Genomic DNA, 18,930 nt, shown 5'->3' on the forward strand with positions numbered 1-18,930 from the left:
TAAATGATTTCAGTCTGAGATGAGACAGGTCCCGTCTGAATGTGGAGTTAGAGGGACCGGTCAGCGGTCCTGGCCCCTTGCCCTTCATTCTGATAAGCCTCTTTTTGTGGCTTAGCCATTTGTCAATAACTACAAAATGAGCTTGAAACCTGCGGTTGCGCTATGCCAATGTGCGAATTAGCGAGTGACTAGTCGGGGACATTGACCATTCCTCCCTCTCATCATGTAAGCACACCCCTGTGCACGTGAGAGGCATCATTTACAAGGACGACCTGACCGGCTTTGTCTCCATGGAAGGCACAATGGAGCCAGGTGTAATCTTCATGGACGCACTTCTCTGGAGTACAGAGAATCATATCACTGTAGGGAGAGGCTGAAGCACAGCCATTGTGGAAGCTCATGGGGGGTAGATTCCCTAGAAGTATTTTAAAGAATCCTATAAGAACCCTGATTGGCGTATGCTGCAGTATATTTAGGTATTTGGACGGAATGACTATTTTCATCAGATTGATACAGCCGGCTACAAATGGGAATTCTGACCAGTTTCTGCTTTGGACCTTGATTACTTCTCATTCTAAGTTTTCTTTTTTAAATTGTCTCTTCAGAGAGGAAGATGACCAAAACTCCAATATTCCTCCAATATGAGGACCAGGATGGGGACCTTCCTACAAGATGGGGACCAGGATGGGGATATTCCTACAATATGGGGACCAGGATGGGGACCTTCCTACAAGATGGGGACCAGGATGGGGATATTCCTACAATATGGGGACCAGGATGGGGACCTTCCTACAAGATGGGGACCAGGATGGGGACATTCATACAAAATGGGGACCTTCCTACAATATGGGGACCAGGATAGGGACCTTCCTACAAGATGGGGACCTTCCTACAAGATGGGGACCAGGATGGGCACATTACTACAAGATGGGGACCTTCCTACAACATGGGAACATTCCTACACTATGGGAACCAGGATGGGGACATTACTACAAGATGGGGACCAGGATGGGCACATTACTACAAGATGGGGACCTTCCTACAACATGGGAACATTCCTACACTATGGGAACCAGGATGGGGACATTACTACAAGATGGGGACCAGGATGAGGACATTCCTAAAATATGGCGACCAGTATGGGGACATTCCTACAATATGGTGACCAGGATGGAGACATTCCTACAATATGGGGACATTCCTAAAACATGGGGACCAGGATGGGGGACATTCCTACAATATGGGGACCAAGATGGGGGACATTCCTACAATATGGGGACCAGGATGGGGAACATTACTACAAGAGGGGGACTATGATGGGGACATTCCTACAAGATGGGGACCAGGATGAGGACATTCCTAAAATATGGTGACTAGGATGGGGACATTCCTACAATATGGTGACCAGGATGGGGACATTCCTACAATATGGGGACCAGGATGGGGACCTTCCTACAATATGGGGACAAGGATGGGGACATTCCTAAAACATGGGGACCAGGGTGGGGGACATTCCTACAATATGGGGACCAGGATGGGGAACATTACTACAAGAGGGGGGCCATGATGGGGACATTCCTACAAGATGGGAACCAGGATGGGGCATTACTACAAGATGAGGACATATCTACAACATGGGGACCAGTATGTGACATTATGACAATATGGGGCCCAGGATGGGAGACATTACAACAAGATGGGGACCACTATGGAATATTATGACAAGATGGGGACAAAGATGGGGGACATTACAAGATGCAGACCAGGGTGGGGCACATTAGCTCTATGTTCACAGATGGCAAAATGAAGCATATAAAGAAAAGAAAACTGTCCCTACTGTGAAACATGGAGGAGGCTCTGTTATGTTCTGGGACTGGTCTGCTGCATCTGGCACAGGGTTTGTTGAATCTGTGCAGGGTACAATGAAATCTCAAGACTATCAAGGGATTCTAGAGAGAAATGTGCTGCCCAGTGTCAGAAAGCTTGGTCTCAGTCGCAGGTCATGGGTCTTGCAACAGGATAATGATCCAAAACACAGAGCTACAAACACCCAAGAATGGCTAAGAGGAAAACATTGGACTATTCTGAAGTGGCTTCTATGAGCCCTGACCTAAATCCTATGGAGCATCTAAGAGCTGAAACATGCCGTCTGGAGAAGGCAACCTTCACACACAAGACAACTGGAGCAGTTTGCTCATGAGGAGTCTCCAAAATACCTGTAGAGAGGCGCAGAAGTCTCATTGACAGTTACAGGAATCGTTTGATTGCAGTGATTGCCTCAAAAGGTTCAACAAAATGTTAAGGAAAGAAGAAGAACCATCATTTCTGTCCAGGCCGATTTCATCAGTTTAATTTTTTTTTTAATTCCTTGAATCAGGGTTGGAAAGCAATGTCTGACTTTCATTTGTTCATTTTCATAGATTTTTAATTTATTATTACTTTTGTCAGATTCAAGTTATTTCTGTGACCTTTGTGGGGTTTTCTTTCATTAAACGAGGGGTACCAACAATTTTGAGCACGTGTGTAGTCTACGCTAACCAAGGATATTGGTCCATGGGAGGCACAGTCTACTTCAAAATCAGACGATGGACGCATCGCACAAGCATATGGGTGGTGGATGGTTCTCTATGATCTGGTTTAAGGCTGAAAGTAACATCAAGGCTCGAATCGCTATGAATCATTTGTAAACTCTGTTCCAATATATTTGTATATGGAGACCATCTGGTCCAGACTATTTATTTAACACCTTATTTCGGCTCTTTCAATGTTAACGACTTGAGCCCAGCGATTGGCTGCAGTGGTCATGATTGACGCTGCAGCCTGCCAACAAAGACCAAGAACAATGGAGCAGAGGAAGGAGAGCAATAATGGGCTTATTAGGTTTAACACGAGGGAGACAAAAGGCTGAAATAATTTATAAAAAAAATTCCTTTTACTAAACACAGCGCTTCTATAATACTATAGAGAATCAATCACACAACAGTTTTCTAATATAGACACATTCTCTGAATTAAATTAGTTTTTAATAACTATGAATATATCACTAAACATTGAGAAACTGCGGAAGAAGCTGCAGAGAGACAGCCTCTAGTTCTGGAGAACTGTGAAGGTGAAAAGAAGCCATAACACTAGTCTGAACAGGGCCTACAAATATATTACAAGGAGTCTGTCAGCTAGTTTTTGCAGTGTAATCTGACAGGAGCATGTGATTGGGGCAGAGATCCTGATTCCAACGATAAATCACTTAGTTTACTGCGCGCTACAGCTGTTATACAATCACAGTTTTCTCTTCTGTAGAACTAGTAGAGCTCAAAATTCTAAGCTCTGCATAGCCCCGCCCACACCACTGATTGGCAGCTGTGTATAGCCCCGCCCACACCACTGATTGGCAGCTGTGTATAACCCCGCCCACACCACTGATTGGCAGCTGTGTATAACCCCGCCCACACCTCTGATTGGCAGCTGTGTATAACCCCGCCCACATGACTGATTGGCAGCTGTGTATAACCCCACACACACCACTGATTGGCAGCTGTGTATAACCCCACCAACACCACTGATTGGCAGCTTCCTGTGTATAAACCCCGCCCACACCACTGATTGGCAGCTTCCTGTGTATAAACCCCGCCCACACCACTGATCGGCAGCTTCCTGTATATAACCCCGCCCACACCACTGATTGGCAGCTGTGTATAACCCCACCCACACCACTGATTGGCAGCTTTCTGTGTATAACCCCACCCACACCACTGATTGGCAGCTTCGTGTGTATAAACACACCCACACCACTGATTGGCAGCTGTATATAACCCCACCCACACCACTGATCGGCAGCTTCCTGTTTATAACCCCGCCCACACCACTGATCAGCAGCTTCCTGTGTATAACCCCGCCCACACCACTGATCGGCAGCTACATGTATATAACCCCGCCCACACCACTGATCGGCAGCTTCCTGTGTATAACCCTGTCCACACCACTGATTAGAAGCTTCCTGTGTATAACCCCACCCACACCACTGATTGGCAGCTTCCTGTATATAACCCCACCCACACCACTGATTGGCAGCTGTGTATAACCCCACCCACACCACTGATTGGCAGCTTTCTGTGTATAACCCCACCCACACCACTGATTGGCAGCTTCCTGTGTATAAACACACCCACACCACTGATCGGCAGCTTCCTGTTTATAACCCCGCCCACACCACTGATTGGTAGCTTCCTGTGTATAACCCCGCCCACACCACTGATCAGCAGCTTCCTGTGTATAACCCCGCCCACACCACTGATCGGCAGCTTCCTGTATATAACCCCGCCCACACCACTGATCGGCAGCTTCCTGTGTATAACCCTGCCCACACCACTGATCAGCAGCTTCCTGTGTATAACCCTGCCCACACCACTGATCGGCAGCTTCCTGTGTATAACCCTGCCCACACCACTGATCAGCAGCTTCCTGTGTATAACCCCGCCCACACCACTGATCAGCAGCTTCCTGTGTATAACCCCGCCCACACCACTGATCGTCAGCTTCCTGTATATAACCCCGCCCACACCACTGATCGGCAGCTTCCTGTGTATAACCCCACCCACACCACTGATCAGCAGCTTCCTGTGTATAACCCTGCCCACACCACTGATCGGCAGCTTCCTGTGTATAACCCTGCCCACACCACTGATTGGCAGCTTCCTGTGTATAACCCTGCCCACACCACTGATCGGCAGCTTCTTGTGTATAACCCCACCCACACCACTGATCAGCAGCTTCCTGTGTATAACCCTGCCCACACCACTGATCGGCAGCTTCCTGTGTATAACCCTGCCCACACCATTGATCGGCAGCTTCCTGTGTATAACCCCACCCACACCACTGATCGGCAGCTTCCTGTGTATAACCCTGCCCACACCACTGATCGGCAGCTTCCTGTGTATAACCCTGCCCACACCACTGATCAGCAGCTTCCTGTGTATAACCCTGCCCACACCACTGATCAGCAGCTTCCTGTGTATAACCCCGCCCACACCACTGATCGGCAGCTTCTTGTGTATAACCCCACCCACACCACTGATTGGCAGCTTCCTGTGTATAACTCTGCCCACACTACTGATCGGCAGCTTCCTGTGTATAACCCTGCCCACACCACTGATCAGCAGCTTCTTGTGTATAACCCCGCCCACACCACTGATCAGCAGCTTCCTGTGTATAACCCTGCCCACACCACTGATCGGCAGCTTCCTGTGTATAACCCTGCCCACACCACTGATCAGCAGCTTCCTGTGTATAACCCCGCCCACACCACTGATCGGCAGCTTCTTGTGTATAACCCCACCCACACCACTGATTGGCAGCTTCCTGTGTATAACTCTGCCCACACTACTGATCGGCAGCTTCCTGTGTATAATCCCACCCACACCACTGATCGGCAGCTTCCTGTGTATAACCCCGCCCACACCACTGATTGGCAGCTTCCTGTGTATAACCCCGTCCACACCACTGATTGGCAGCTTCCTGTGTATAACCCCGCCCACACCACTGATCGTCAGCTTCCTGTGTATAACTCCGCTCACACCACTGATTCGCAGCTTCCTGTGTATAACCCCACCCACACCACTGATTAGCAGCTTCCTGTGTATAACCCCTCCCCACACTACTGATCAGCAGCTTCCTGTGTATAACCCCGCCCACACCACTGATTGGCAGCTTCCTGTGTATAACCCCGCCCACACCACTGATCGGCAGCTTCCTGTGTATAACCCAGCCAACACCACTGATTGCCAGCTGTGTATAACCCTGCCCACACCACTGATTGTCAGCTTTCTGTGTATAGCCCCGCCAACATCACTGATTGGCAGCTGTGTATAATCCCCGCCCACACCACTGATTGGCAGCTTTCTGTGTATAGCCCCCCCAACACCACTGATTGGCAGCTGTGTATAACCCCGCCCACACCACTGATCAGCAGCTTCCTGTGTATAACCCCACCCACACCACTGATCGGCAGCTTCCTGTGTATAACCCCACCCACACCACTGATCGGCAGCTTCCTGTGTATAGCCCCACCCACACCACTGATCGGCAGCTTCCTGTGTATAACCCCGCCCACACCACTGATTGGCAGCTTCCTGTGTATAACCCCGCCAACACCACTGATCGGCAGCTTCCTGTGTATAAACCCACCCGCACCACTGATCGGCAGCTTCCTGTGTATAAACCCGCCCACACCACTGATTGGCAGCTTTCTGTGTATAACCCTGCCCACTCCACTGATTGGCAGCTGTGTATAACCCCGCCCACTCCACTGATTGGCAGCTTTCTGTGTATAGCCCCGCCAACACCACTGATTGGCAGCTGTGTATAACCCCGGCCACACCACTGATTGGCAGCTTTCTGTGTATAGCCCCGCCAACACCACTGATTGGCAGCTGTGTATAACCCCACCCACACCACTGATTGTCAGCTTTCTGTGTATAGCCCCGCCAATAATCACTGATTGGCAGCTGTGTATAACCCTCGCCCACACCACTGATTGGCAGCTTTCTGTGTATAGCCCCGCCCACACCACTGATTGGCAGCTGTGTATAACCCCGCCCACACCACTGATCGGCAGCTTCCAGTGTATAACCCCGCCCATAATACTGATTGGCAGCTTCCTGTGTATAACCCCGCCCACACCACTGATCAGCAGCTTCCAGTGTATAACCCCGCCCATAATACTGATTGGCAGCTTCCTGTGTATAACCCCGCCCACACCACTGATCGGCAGCTTCCTGTGTATAATCCCGCTCACACTACTGATTGGCAGCTTCCTGTGTATAACCCCGCCCACATCACTGATTGGCAACTTTATGTGTACAACTCCGCCCACACCACTGATTGGCAGCTTTCTGTGTATAACCCTGCCCACTCCACTGATTGGCAGCTGTGTATAACCCCGCCCACACCACTGATTGGCAGCTTTCTGTGTATAGCCCCGCCAACACCACTGATTGGCAGCTGTGTATAACCCCGCCCACACCACTGATTGGCAGCTTTCTGTGTATAGCCCCGCCAACACCACTGATTGGCAGCTGTGTATAACCCCGCCCACACCACTGATTGGCAGCTTTCTGTGTATAGCCCCGCCAATAATCATTGATTGGCAGCTGTGTATAACCCTCGCCCACACCACTGATTGGCAGCTTTCTGTGTATAGCCCCGCCCACACCACTGATTGGCAGCTGTGTATAACCCCGCCCACACCACTGATCGGCAGCTTCCTGTGTATAACCCCACCCACACCACTGATTGGCAGGTTCCTGTGTATAACCCCGCCCACACCACTGATCGGCAGCTTCCTGTGTATAACCCCGCCCCCACCACTGATTGGCAGCTTCCTGTGTATAACCCCGCCCCCACCACTGATTGGCAGCTTTCTGTGTATAGTCCCGCCAACACCACTGATTAGCAGCTTCTTGTGTATAACCCCACCAACACCACTGATTGGCAACTTTCTGTGTATAACCCTGCCCACTCCACTGATTGGCAGCTTTCTGTGTATAACTCCGCCCACACCACTGATCGGCAGCTTCCTGTCTATAACCCCGCCCACACCACTGATTGGCAGCTTCCAGTGTATAACCCCGCCCACACCACTGATTGGCAGCTTCCAGTGTATAACCCCGCCCATAATACTGATTGGCAGCTTCCTGTGTATAACCCTGCCCACACCACTGATCAGCAGCTTCCAGTGTATAACCCTGTCCACACCACTGATCAGCAGCTTCCAGTGTATAACCCTGTCCACACCACTGATCAGCAGCTTCCAGTGTATAACCCTGTCCACACCACTGATCAGCAGCTTCCAGTGTATAACCCTGTCCACACCACTGATCGGCAGCTTCCAGTGTATAACCCCGCCCATAATACTGATTGGCAGCTTCCAGTGTATAACCCTGCCGACACCACTGATCTGCAGCTTCCTGTGCATAACCCCGCTCACACTACTGATTGGTAGCTTCCTGTGTATAACCCCGCCCACATCACTGATTGGCAGCTTCCTGTGTATAACCCCGCCCACATCACTGATTGGCAACTTTATGTGTACAACCCCGCCCACACCACTGATTGGCAACTTTCTGTGTATAACCCCACCCACACCACTGATGGGCAGCTTTCTGTGTATAACCCCACCCACACCACTGATTGGCAGCTTCCTGTTTATAACCCCACCCACCTCACTGATTGGCAGCTTCCAGTGTATAACCCCGCCCACACCACTGATTGGCAGCTTTCTGTGTATAACCCCGCCCACACCACTGATTGGCAACTTTCTGTGTATAACCCCACCCACACCACTGATGGGCAGCTTTCTGTGTATAACCCCGCCCACACCACTGATCGGCAGCTTCCTGTTTATAACCCCACCCACCTCACTGATTGGCAGCTTCCAGTGTATAACCCCGCCCATAATACTGATTGGCAGCTTCCTGTGTATAACCCCTCCCACATCACTGATTGGCAGCTTTCTGTGTACACTTATATTGACACAAAGCAGCCAGTGGTGGGAACGCGGTTGGAATAGGAGGCACGAGACACCTAGTTCAGTATCGATAATCTCCTGCTTATACAACGATGATTGTACTGAAAAATCAATACACAGACCAGTAAGGGACATATCGCTGGAATCAGGGTCTCTGCCACTACATCATGCTGCTCTCAGATTACATAGCAAAAACTGCTGACACATTCCCTTTAATAAATGATAATTCCAGCAGTAATAACCTGCCCAACTATATATTCCACTTAGTGTAGTACCAGGTAGTGAGTATAGAAGTTGTTCTTACCTCGACCTGCTGACAAATCTGAATGAGCTTTGCCATTTGGGTTTCCAGTTCACTGCTGTGCTTGACCAGATTGCTGATATTATATTCCAGAGTCTGCTACAGAAAAATACACAGAGAAAGGCTGAAGATTAGACGCCAGTGAAATAAATGTCAATGTGAGCTACGTTCAGTGAACATCGTGACAATAGTGTATAACTGAAGCCATAGCTCATTATCTCTGTGACTGCATCAGGAAGTCTGAGGTAGTCTGAGACACACCCCTGCCTCATCATTGGTTCAGGCTGCTCTCGGCTTCTTCGATTGGCTGCTATGTGTAAACACACGCTACTACAGGTTCGTAAGGAAGTCAGCGCCTGAAGAGGGGCTTTATATTATAGAAAGAATAGAATCTACTAAACCACCAGAAGAAAAATAAGGTTATGACTAGTGATGGGCGAGCACTAAAATGTTCGGGTACTCGATGCTCGGGTCGAGCACATTGGAATACTCGGGTGCTCGACCCGAGCAACGAGCCCAATGGAAGTCTATGGAAACTCGAGCATTTTTCAGGCAGCTCCCCCTAGCGGTCTGCAGAGGGCCTAAAAATTGCCCAAATCGATGGGGACAGTGCAAAAATGACATGGGAACAGCATGGGGAAGACCCCTGGAAGCATTTTGGACTCCCAGGTCACTGCTGTCAACAATATTGTCAGAGTATTACACCACTTTTACAGACTCACAATAAAACATGCAAAAAAGAAACCAAAATTGATTTTCCTGGGAAATATATTAAGGAACATCCTTTCCAGGGTAAAGACTTGTGTATAAGGCAAAATAAATAACCAAAGATCAAAAATACTCCTCCACACCTTGGGCTATGTTCACACGTAGTGTTTTTTATGCGTTTTTGCACTTTTGTATTGCTTTCAACAAAGACAAATGCATTCACCAGGAAATGTAATTTTAACATTTTACAACCTTATCTCGCCATGTGCTGTGTGAGACATCCAGTTTCATTTACTGAAATCTGAAAGTCACAAAGCCTATTTTTATAGGGCCTTCAGGTGGCCCTTACTATTCTTTAAGGGCCAGCAGTGGGCAATGCTTTGTTGTTCCCATTATTAACCCCTTACTGACCTGGGGCGATACGCCCTAGGCCATCACCCCCAGTTCAGCACGGGCTCCGGCGCTGAGCCCGCACTGAACCAGGCACATGTCAGCTGATCCTTACAGCTGACATGTGCCCACAACACCTGCGAGTGGAATTACGATCCACCCACAGCTGTTAACCAGTTAAATGCCGCTGTCAATCTCTGACAGCGGCATTTAACATCGCTGCGCTGGAAGTGCGGCATTAGCCCCGCCCATCGGTGACCCTATCACATGATCGCGGGTCACCCATGGGTGGGCATGACAACCCAGAGTCTGCAGCACACCCCTGTGGTTCTCCTGTCTCACTTGCTATAAGTGCCACCCAGTGGTCAGCGCTCATAGCAAGTGAGCATTTCTGCTACACTGAGGCGATCTCTGTAACAGAACCGATCAGATAACTTCAGCTTCTAGTCTCCTATTATGGAGGCTATTGAAGACTGCAGAAAGTAGAAAAAAAGGTTTTTAAAAATATAAAAAAAACAAAATACATAAAAGTTGAAATCACCTCCTTTCGCCCCATTCAAAATAAAATAATAATAATAAAAAAAACATATACACATATTCAGAATTGCCCGATCTATCAATATAAAAAAAAGAATTAATCCGATCGGTAAACGGCATAACAAGAAAAAAATTCTAAACATAGTAACATAGTTTGTAAAGCCGAATAAAGACTTGCGTCCATCAAGTTCGACCTGTTAGTTCTGTAATTGCTAAAGTTGATCCAGAGGAGGCAAAAACCCCAAATGATTTGGCCAATCTTCACCTGAGGAAAAATTCCCTCCCGACTCTGAAACCAGCAGTCAGAATAAATCCCTGTATCAACCTACTATTTTATTTTATTTTTAAGTATACGCTGAAATCTGCCTGGTATCTAGAAATGCATCCAGTCCCCGCTTGAACTGGTGTAGTGAATCCGACATTACCGTCTCCTCACTCAGTGAATTCCATATTCTCACTGCTCTTACCGTAAAGAACCCCTTCCTATGCTGGTGCTGAAACCTTTTCTCTTCCAGTCTTAGTGAGTGCCCTCTTGTTACCGTAATATCCCTCCTTTTGAACAAATCCCGGGCAAGGTCTCTATACTGTCCCCTAACATATTTGTACACATTTATTATGTCCCCCCTCAACCTTCTCTTTTCCAGGCTGAATAGTCCTAGTTTTGCCAACCTCTCTGGGTATTGCAGTCCCTCCATTCCCTTTATTAATTTTGTTGCCCTCCTTTGTACCTTTTCAAGCTCATTTATATCCTTTCTATATATTGGGGCCCATAACTGAGCACAGTATTCCAAGTGTGGTCTGACCAGTGCTTTGTACAGTGGAAGAACAATGTTCTCATCCTTTGCAGCTATACCTCTTCTGATACATCCCATTACCCTGTTTGCCCTTACAGCAGCCGCCTGACTTTGGGCACTCCAATTTAGTTTGCTATCAATCAAGATGTCCAAGTCCTTCTCCATCTCTGAATTCCCCAATGATTTCCCATTCAGTGAGTACTGGTGACTTCCATTTTTCCTTCCCATATGTATGACCTTACATTTCTCCTCGTTAAACCTCATTTGCCATTTAATGCTCCACCTACCCAGCTTATCCAAATCCCTCTGTAGGTCTGCACTGTCCTCTTTTGTATTAATTGTTTTACATAACTTTGTGTCATCTGCAAATATTGATATTTTACTATTTATCCCGTTGACTATGTCGTTAATAAAGATATTAAATAACATTGGGCCTAGTACAGACCCCTGCACGCAATAATTAAGTTTTTTTGGTTGTCGCAACATTGAAATAAAATGCAATAACGGGCGATCAAAACATCGGATCTACCCCAATATTGTATCAATAAAAATGTCAGCTCGACGCACAAAAAATAAGCTGGCAACCGGCCCCAGATCCCGAAAAATATAGACGTTACGGGTCTCGGAAAATGGTGCCATTATTTGAATTTTTTTTTTAACAAAAAGAAGGGGAGCAAAAAATGAAAACGCAAAAAAAGGAAAAACCCAAAGTCGTTAAGGAGTTAAACAGTGTGTCTCCTATACCGTTATAGGGTATGCAGTGAGTCCAACGGCTGCCAAAATTTAGGAAAAACCCCACTAACAATTTAAAGCCACAGAGAACTGGGACACAGTAATGACAAATTCCCATTAGAAAGGAGAGGGTCGGCTATACCGTTATAGGGTATGCAGTGAGTCCAACGGCTGACCAAATTTAGGAAAAACCCCAGTAACAATTTAAAGACACATAGAGGTGGGCCTCAGTAATGAGTACAATATGTTCCCATTAGAAAGGAGTGTGTCTCCCATACTGTTCTTGCATATACAGTGACTGCAATGGCTGCCAAAAATTTGGAGGCACTCCAATGCCCCTTGCAAGAGACGTAGAGGAGGGCCTCCTAAAAACAAAGTTCCCATTATTAGGAAGTAGGTCTCCCATACTGTTTGCCTATGCAGTGAATGCAAGGGCTGCCAAAAATTTAGAGGAACTCCAATGCCCCTTGCAAGAGACATAGCTATTGTGACATGGTAAATACTGTATGGTGGGAATATGGTGGTGGAGGATGAGGATGAGAAGAAGGAGGAGGACAAGAGCAAATAGACAAAATGAGGAAGCGTATACCCATGTGTGGGTGTGAAGACAGAGGTGTGTGTGAATAGATTTAGATCTCCCCAAAAAAAGACACTGTATTTGATATATATTGTATATGTTACGCTGCTATCATTCGGTGGTGTTGAGAAGTCTGGCCCAAGCCAGCCCTTGTTCATTTTTATAAGAGTCAGCCTGTCAGCATTTTCAGTTGACAGGCGGATGCGCTTATCAGTTATAATTCCACCAGCGGCAATAAAAACACGCTCTGACAAAACGCTGGCGGTAGGGCAGGCCAAGACCTCCAAGGCGTAGAGAGCCAGTTCATGCCACGTGTCCAGCTTGGATACCCAATAATTATAAGGTTCAGAGTAATCACGGAGGACGTTGGTACGGTTGGCAAGGTACTCAACTTCCTCAGCATCTTCTGAAACTTTTCCTTCCTTGTGAGAGTACCCCACGCCTCAGGGCCTGTGCGATGGGAGGGTCTGAGAAAACGCTCCCAGAACTTTGACAGTGTTCCTCTGCCACTGCTGGATTGCATTTGTGTCTCTCTCGCCTGTACTCCTTGCTTGTCCAACGAAGTGTGACCTCAGCCGCCAGCGTTTTCAGATGGGAATTTTTTTAATAATTAAGCAACAATGGCCTTCTGGTACTGCCCCATTTTATTAGGCCTGTCTGGCGTGGGAATAAGAGACAGAAATTTCTCCTTGTAGTGTGGGTCTAGAAGTGTCACCAGCCAAAAATGACTGTCACCCAAAATTTGGACAGCGCGGATCACGAAAAAGGCAGTGTAACATAAACTCAGCGATCTGTGCCAGACTGCTAACAGGCAAGACTTCCATGTCCTCCTCAACAGGACGACTGTCCATGCTCTCCTCCTCATCCTTCTCCTCCTCTTTGTCCTCTGGCCATCCACGCTGAACAAATGGTATGATAGTTGTGCAGGTAGTACCATCTATATCGCTGGAAACTAGCTCCTGTTCCTCCTCCTCCTCTTCTCTATTGTCACCCAATCCTTGTTGGGATGAGATGAGGCTGGGTTGTGTGTAATCACCCTGTATGGTTCCTTGCTCCATTTCAGTGTGCTCCGCCTGCAATGCATCCTCTTTAATTGTGAGCAGAGAGCGTTTCAGAACACAGAGGAGCGGGATGGTGACGCTAATTATGGCATCATCGCCACTCACCATCTTGTTGGCGTCCTCAAAGTTTTGGAGGATGGTTCAGGTGTCTGACATCCATGTCCACTCCTGAGGTCTTATGTGTGGAGTCTGACCTGAATACCGATGACTGTGTTCATGCTGGTAGTCAACAACTGCCCTCTTCTGCTCACAAATCCTTCCCAACATCTGCAGTGTAGAGTTCCAACGCGTGGGGGCATCGCACACTCACCGGTGAGCTGGATCTGCAAACGCTGCTGAAGCACGGCAAGGGTGGCGGAAGCTGTAGCTGACTTTCTAAAATGGGCACACACGCGGAGTACTTTGACAAGCAGATCTGGCAGATCTGGGTAGGTTTTGAGAAATCGCTGAATCACAAGGTTAAGCAAATGGGCCAGGCATGGTATGTGTGTGAGCTTGCCTCGCTTCAGAGCCACCACCAGGTTCCGGCCATTGTCACACACGACCATGCCTGGCTGTAGGTTCAGCGGTGTCAGCCACAGATCTGCCTGCTCTTTCAGAGCGGTCCACAACTCTTCAGTGTTGTGTGGTTTGTCACCTAAGCATATTAGCTTTAGCACAGCCTGTTGCTGCTTGGCCGAGGCAGTGCTGCAGTGCTTCTAGCTTATGACTGATTGGGTCATTTCAGAGATGGAGGCTGAAGAGGAGGAGGAGGAGGTGCAGGAGCTGTAGACTGTGGGGCAACCCTCATTGACCCAGGGCCAGCAATCCTCAGCATCGGGAGGAAGGTTTCTGTCCCAAGGTAAGACTGGGTCCAGGCTTTCACTATGTTAACCCAGAGTGCCGTCAGCGAGATTTACCATCCCTGCCCACAAACACTTGTCTACGTGTCTGTGGTTAGGTGGACTTTCCCAGTAACTAAGTTGTTGAGGGATAATGTTGTGGGACACTTCTCGTGTAATGCGGGAACGTCACACTGGGAGAAATAATGGCAGCTGGGGACCGAGTACCGAGGGACGGCAGCCATCAGGTTGTGGAAAACTTTCATCTCCATGAGCCTAAAAGGCAACATTTCGAGCACAAGCAGTCAGTCACGTAATGTGGGAATTTAGTAGTGTGGCCTGTGGGGCATTGGCTGCGTATTTGCGCTTGCGTTCCAAGGACTGGGGTATGGACAACTGAACGCTGCGCTGAGACAAGGATGTGGACGTGGTTGCTGATGGTGCTAGTTGAGAGTGTGCAGCGAGAGGTGCAGGGCGGGAGGCATCTTCGCATGCACCATGGACAGGGGATTGATGTGCACGCACAACAGCGGAACAAGCAGTGGTGTCACCCGCAGACACTGTTTCTGGACCCTGGGGTTCAGCCCACTTAGTCGGGTGCTTTGCTGCCATGTGCCTGATCATGCTCGTGGTGGTCAGGCTGCTAGTTTTGTGAAGAACCTAACAGTTGTACTGGCAACTTCCGTCGTGTTGATGTTACGGTGAACGCTTTCCCGCTTTGTGTCTGCGGCCACCACACTGCTTCTTCCTGCCTGTTGGGGTGCTCTGTCTCCCTCCCCGTGTGTGCTGCTGTCCTCGCTCTGCATGTCCTCCTGCCAGGTTGGGTCAGTTACTATATCATCCACCACCTTGTCTTCCACTTCCGCACCCTGGTCCTCCTCCTGACTTTCTGGCAATTGTGTCTCATTATCATCCACCTATTGCAACAATAATTGCACTTCCCCATCGTTGCCTTCGTGTGACCGTGGCTGCTCAAATATTTGGGCATCGCTACATGCGTTCTCCTCTTTACCAGCTTGAAGCTGGCCGGGCGAGAGGCCCGAATCTACAAATGGGGAAGGTAAACAGCTCTTCTGAGTGTAAAAGTGTGGGATCAGTTGTCTCCGGTCACTCGGCATGGTGAGAGGAAGGAGGATCAGGCTGAGGAATATGCGGTCTAGACTCATGGCTACTGAGACTTGACCGTGTGGAAGACAGGGTGGTGGTGGTGGCAAAGTGACTGGAAACATTATCTGCTATCCAACCAACAACCTTTTCACACTGCTCTATGTTCAATAGTGGTGTTCTGCGGTTCCCTAGTAATTGGGACAGGAAATCGAGATGTGAGTGTTTGTTGTGGCACAATTTCAGCTTGCCCATGGCCAAGGCCTTAGCCTCCACAAGCACCATCATTTCCACTTCCCCGACCCTTGCCACGCACTTTGCCCTTTTTAAATGGAGGACAATATTTTCCTCATTCACTACAAATGGCTGGATTTGAACCGCAGTTATATGTTATACGTCTGACGGAGAACCATGGTTTTAAATAGCATAGGTTACTAATACTATTCTTCACAGCGACATTGTGTGAATAGCTTCACCAACACACTGCAACAAAATGGATAAGGAGGCCAATATTTTCCATATTCCGTTCAAATTTCTGGATTTTTATCTCTGTAATAAGGAAAAGATCTGGCTGTATTCTGCAGTGCTAATAAGCAAATGAAGTAGAAAAATGCTGTACTCTGAACTGGTTTTTAAGCAAATAATCAGGATTAAGATAAAAAAAAATTATCCCTGGCCCCTGATACCTGTGGCTATGTCTACAGATATCTGTAACAGCAGCAGCAGACAGAACATTCAATGGACCCTCTTGCACTATAAGCAGTGCAGTCTGCTACATAGGCAGGCAGGCAGGGTATCGACTGCTATCACCACTGATTATATGCAGCTGGATTAGTCCTCAGAAGGACTGTTGGTTCAGATGGATATATACTGTATATATGTTGTGGAATACCTATACTAAATATGAAGAAGCAAATCTCTCCCTGACGCAGCAGCAGCACCTCTCCCTACTCAGCCTGATTCCGAAGTGACTGTGACGAGCATGGCGGTGCCAGGTCTGATATATACCCGATGACGCTGTGCGGCCAGCCAATCACTGTAATGCCACAACCAACATGGCTACGGCATTACAGTGAGTGGCAAGCAATCCCTGCATGTTCATTGGCTCTGTAAAGAGCGCCAAACATGCAGGCCCGAGTTCCGAGTAGTGGCAAGCACGGTCGCTCATCACTAGTTATTAGGTATTTGCCACACATATATGAAGGGTATTGAACCTTGGTAAGGAGAAAGAGAGGAGAGGGCTCCTACATGCGATACCACCAGCGGTGTGTGAACACAGAAGGCGAGTATATGAACAGTAGGCACAACACAGACAAGTACGATAGCTCAAACTCCCCAAGGCAGCAGCTACTTCCATGCCGTCCTGACGGGTCCAGTCAGGTCTCAGGATAATTATGCATAGGAATAAAGCAGCATGCTCTTGGTGAACGCGGCCAGTGAAGAGGAAAACTGAGATACCATAGATAAAGCAGCATTTATTCAAGCAACGCATTTTGGAGCGGATCTGTCTCCTTCATCAGGTACATTTATACAGTACTTATTTATATATATTTTATTTTTATTAGTCTCTTTGGTGGATATTAACGTGTATAACACAAGTGCTGGAGTGCAACACACAGAGACAACGAGGCGGGAACAGTCACGGATTGACATAGCCACTTTATAGACAGTATATAACAATGACTTTAAACAGTTACTAACAAAGCAAATCAATAGTAAGCTTGAAATAACAAAGGGAGTCTTTCACTAAGTAACAGTAATGTTCCTTTCACAAATGTGCACCCAGTCGTGGGAGTCACCACGTAAGTACTCTTTCTATATGGCCCTAGCAAGGGTCACCGGGTTTTCTCGCTAGGCTGATGTAATCGACCAAGTTCAATTGAGCCTCACATGAACCAACCGGCCCTCTCCCAACCTGAAGTCCTAATCCCAGCTGTCCCGATACCGTGGGTGAATGGTGGAAGTGACGGCCCTGCTCACTCACGCTTTTCCTCCACTACTGCTGGGGTGCCTCTCCTGTCACAGTCTTCTCAGAGCTCTTCTCAGCTTGACCATCGAAGGTAGTCTCTTAGGCTTGGGGTGGAGAGGACCAAGCCTTGACTCTTGGCAGGCGACGTTGGGTTTGGAAAGCTTGACCAGCGCAGGGTGCGGGTCCTGGCCCTGACCAGCGTAGGTGGAACTCAGAGTTCTTCTGTGAGGGATCCGGACCTTGTCAGGCGGTGTCCAGCACCTGAGTGGCGCGAGCTTCCCGCTAAGGCCAGTCACACTAGGCTCCGTGGCATTTTTAGAGCACGTCTGCTCTGGTCTCCTGTTTGGCGCCAAATCTGCCTGCGGTTTGGCATGCAGGGTTCTTATATCCAGGAAGTCCCTCATGTGGGTCACCTGATCAGGTCCAGCATCTATATTCATTCCCCTCTCAAATCTTCCAGTACAGCTTGGTTCGGCTTGATCTCGCCTGGCCAGCAGATGGCAGTCTTTCCTCCTCAGTGACACATCCTGCAAGATTTCCCCAGGAAATTTACTGCTTCTTATTACACATGCGTGATTTTTTGATCACCTTTTCAATACATTGTAAGCAATACTACAGTGTATTACGAAACAGATGACCTCCTAGGCAGCCCAGGCTGGGCTTCATAAAAGTTCTAACATGAGTGGCACATGGGTGTATAGTAGGCCTCCAGCTGCCACAATTACACTGCTTTTATTAGTACAGGGATCCTGCTAATAATAGGTTGTCTATTATTAAAACTAATTTTAAGAATGACAGACAGAAAAAAAAATCTAAGAATCAAAACTGATAACTGTCAAGTCAGGTGCATTTACACTGCAAGATCATCGGGAACAAACAGTTCTTGGAACACTAGTTTCTCGATAATCGTGCAGTGTAAAAAAGCTGCTGATCACATCACAAGGGAACAAAATGCTTGCTCGTCAGGAGAAATAATCTTTTGGGCTTGCTTAAAATTCATTGTTCTCGTCCTGTGTAAACCAGACATAACATTTGTATCCACTACAGGCACACAATTCACAACCCACCTGACAGGTCCCAGAACAGCCTCGGTTTTGTGACTTAACCTTACCATAAGAACATAATATCATAGCTCCCAACCGTCCCGTAATTCTGTGGAACTGTCCCGATTTCAGGGCTCAGCTGTTCTCCCGGGTTCTATTTATACTCGCCTCTCTGAAGCAGCTCCTCCTCCTCAGGGGGGCGGGGCCACTCACTGGTCAGTGAATAAATTAAATTATATTACACTCACCTCTTCTTTCTCCTGTGATCACATCTGCTACAACTCAAACTGGGAACTCAGTGTTCAGAGGCTACAGCTCTAACCACTGAGCTACAGCTCTAACCACTGGGCTACAGCTCTAACCACTGGGCTA

General features: G+C 48.0%; 1 protein-coding gene across 4 annotated transcripts in view; it reads right to left on the bottom strand.

The window, feature by feature from the left end:
• The window catches only part of MID2 (midline 2), a 731,820-nt gene that overhangs the window by 553,313 nt on the left and 159,577 nt on the right, over positions 1-18,930 (bottom strand). For 3 of the 4 annotated variants that reach the window (XM_073639642.1, XM_073639640.1, XM_073639641.1), the window contains exon 3: positions 8,826-8,921. The exons of the other annotated variant lie outside the window; for it this stretch is intronic. In XM_073639642.1, the coding sequence (XP_073495743.1) occupies positions 8,826-8,921 (96 nt within the window). The remainder of the gene's footprint in view (positions 1-8,825; positions 8,922-18,930) is intronic. 4 annotated transcript variants of the gene reach the window in all.

This window comes from Phyllobates terribilis, unplaced genomic scaffold (genome assembly GCF_046119375.1).
Source record: "Phyllobates terribilis strain yellow unplaced genomic scaffold, ASM4611937v1 Scaffold_7__3_contigs__length_470593459, whole genome shotgun sequence".
NCBI lineage: Eukaryota > Metazoa > Chordata > Amphibia > Anura > Dendrobatidae > Phyllobates > Phyllobates terribilis.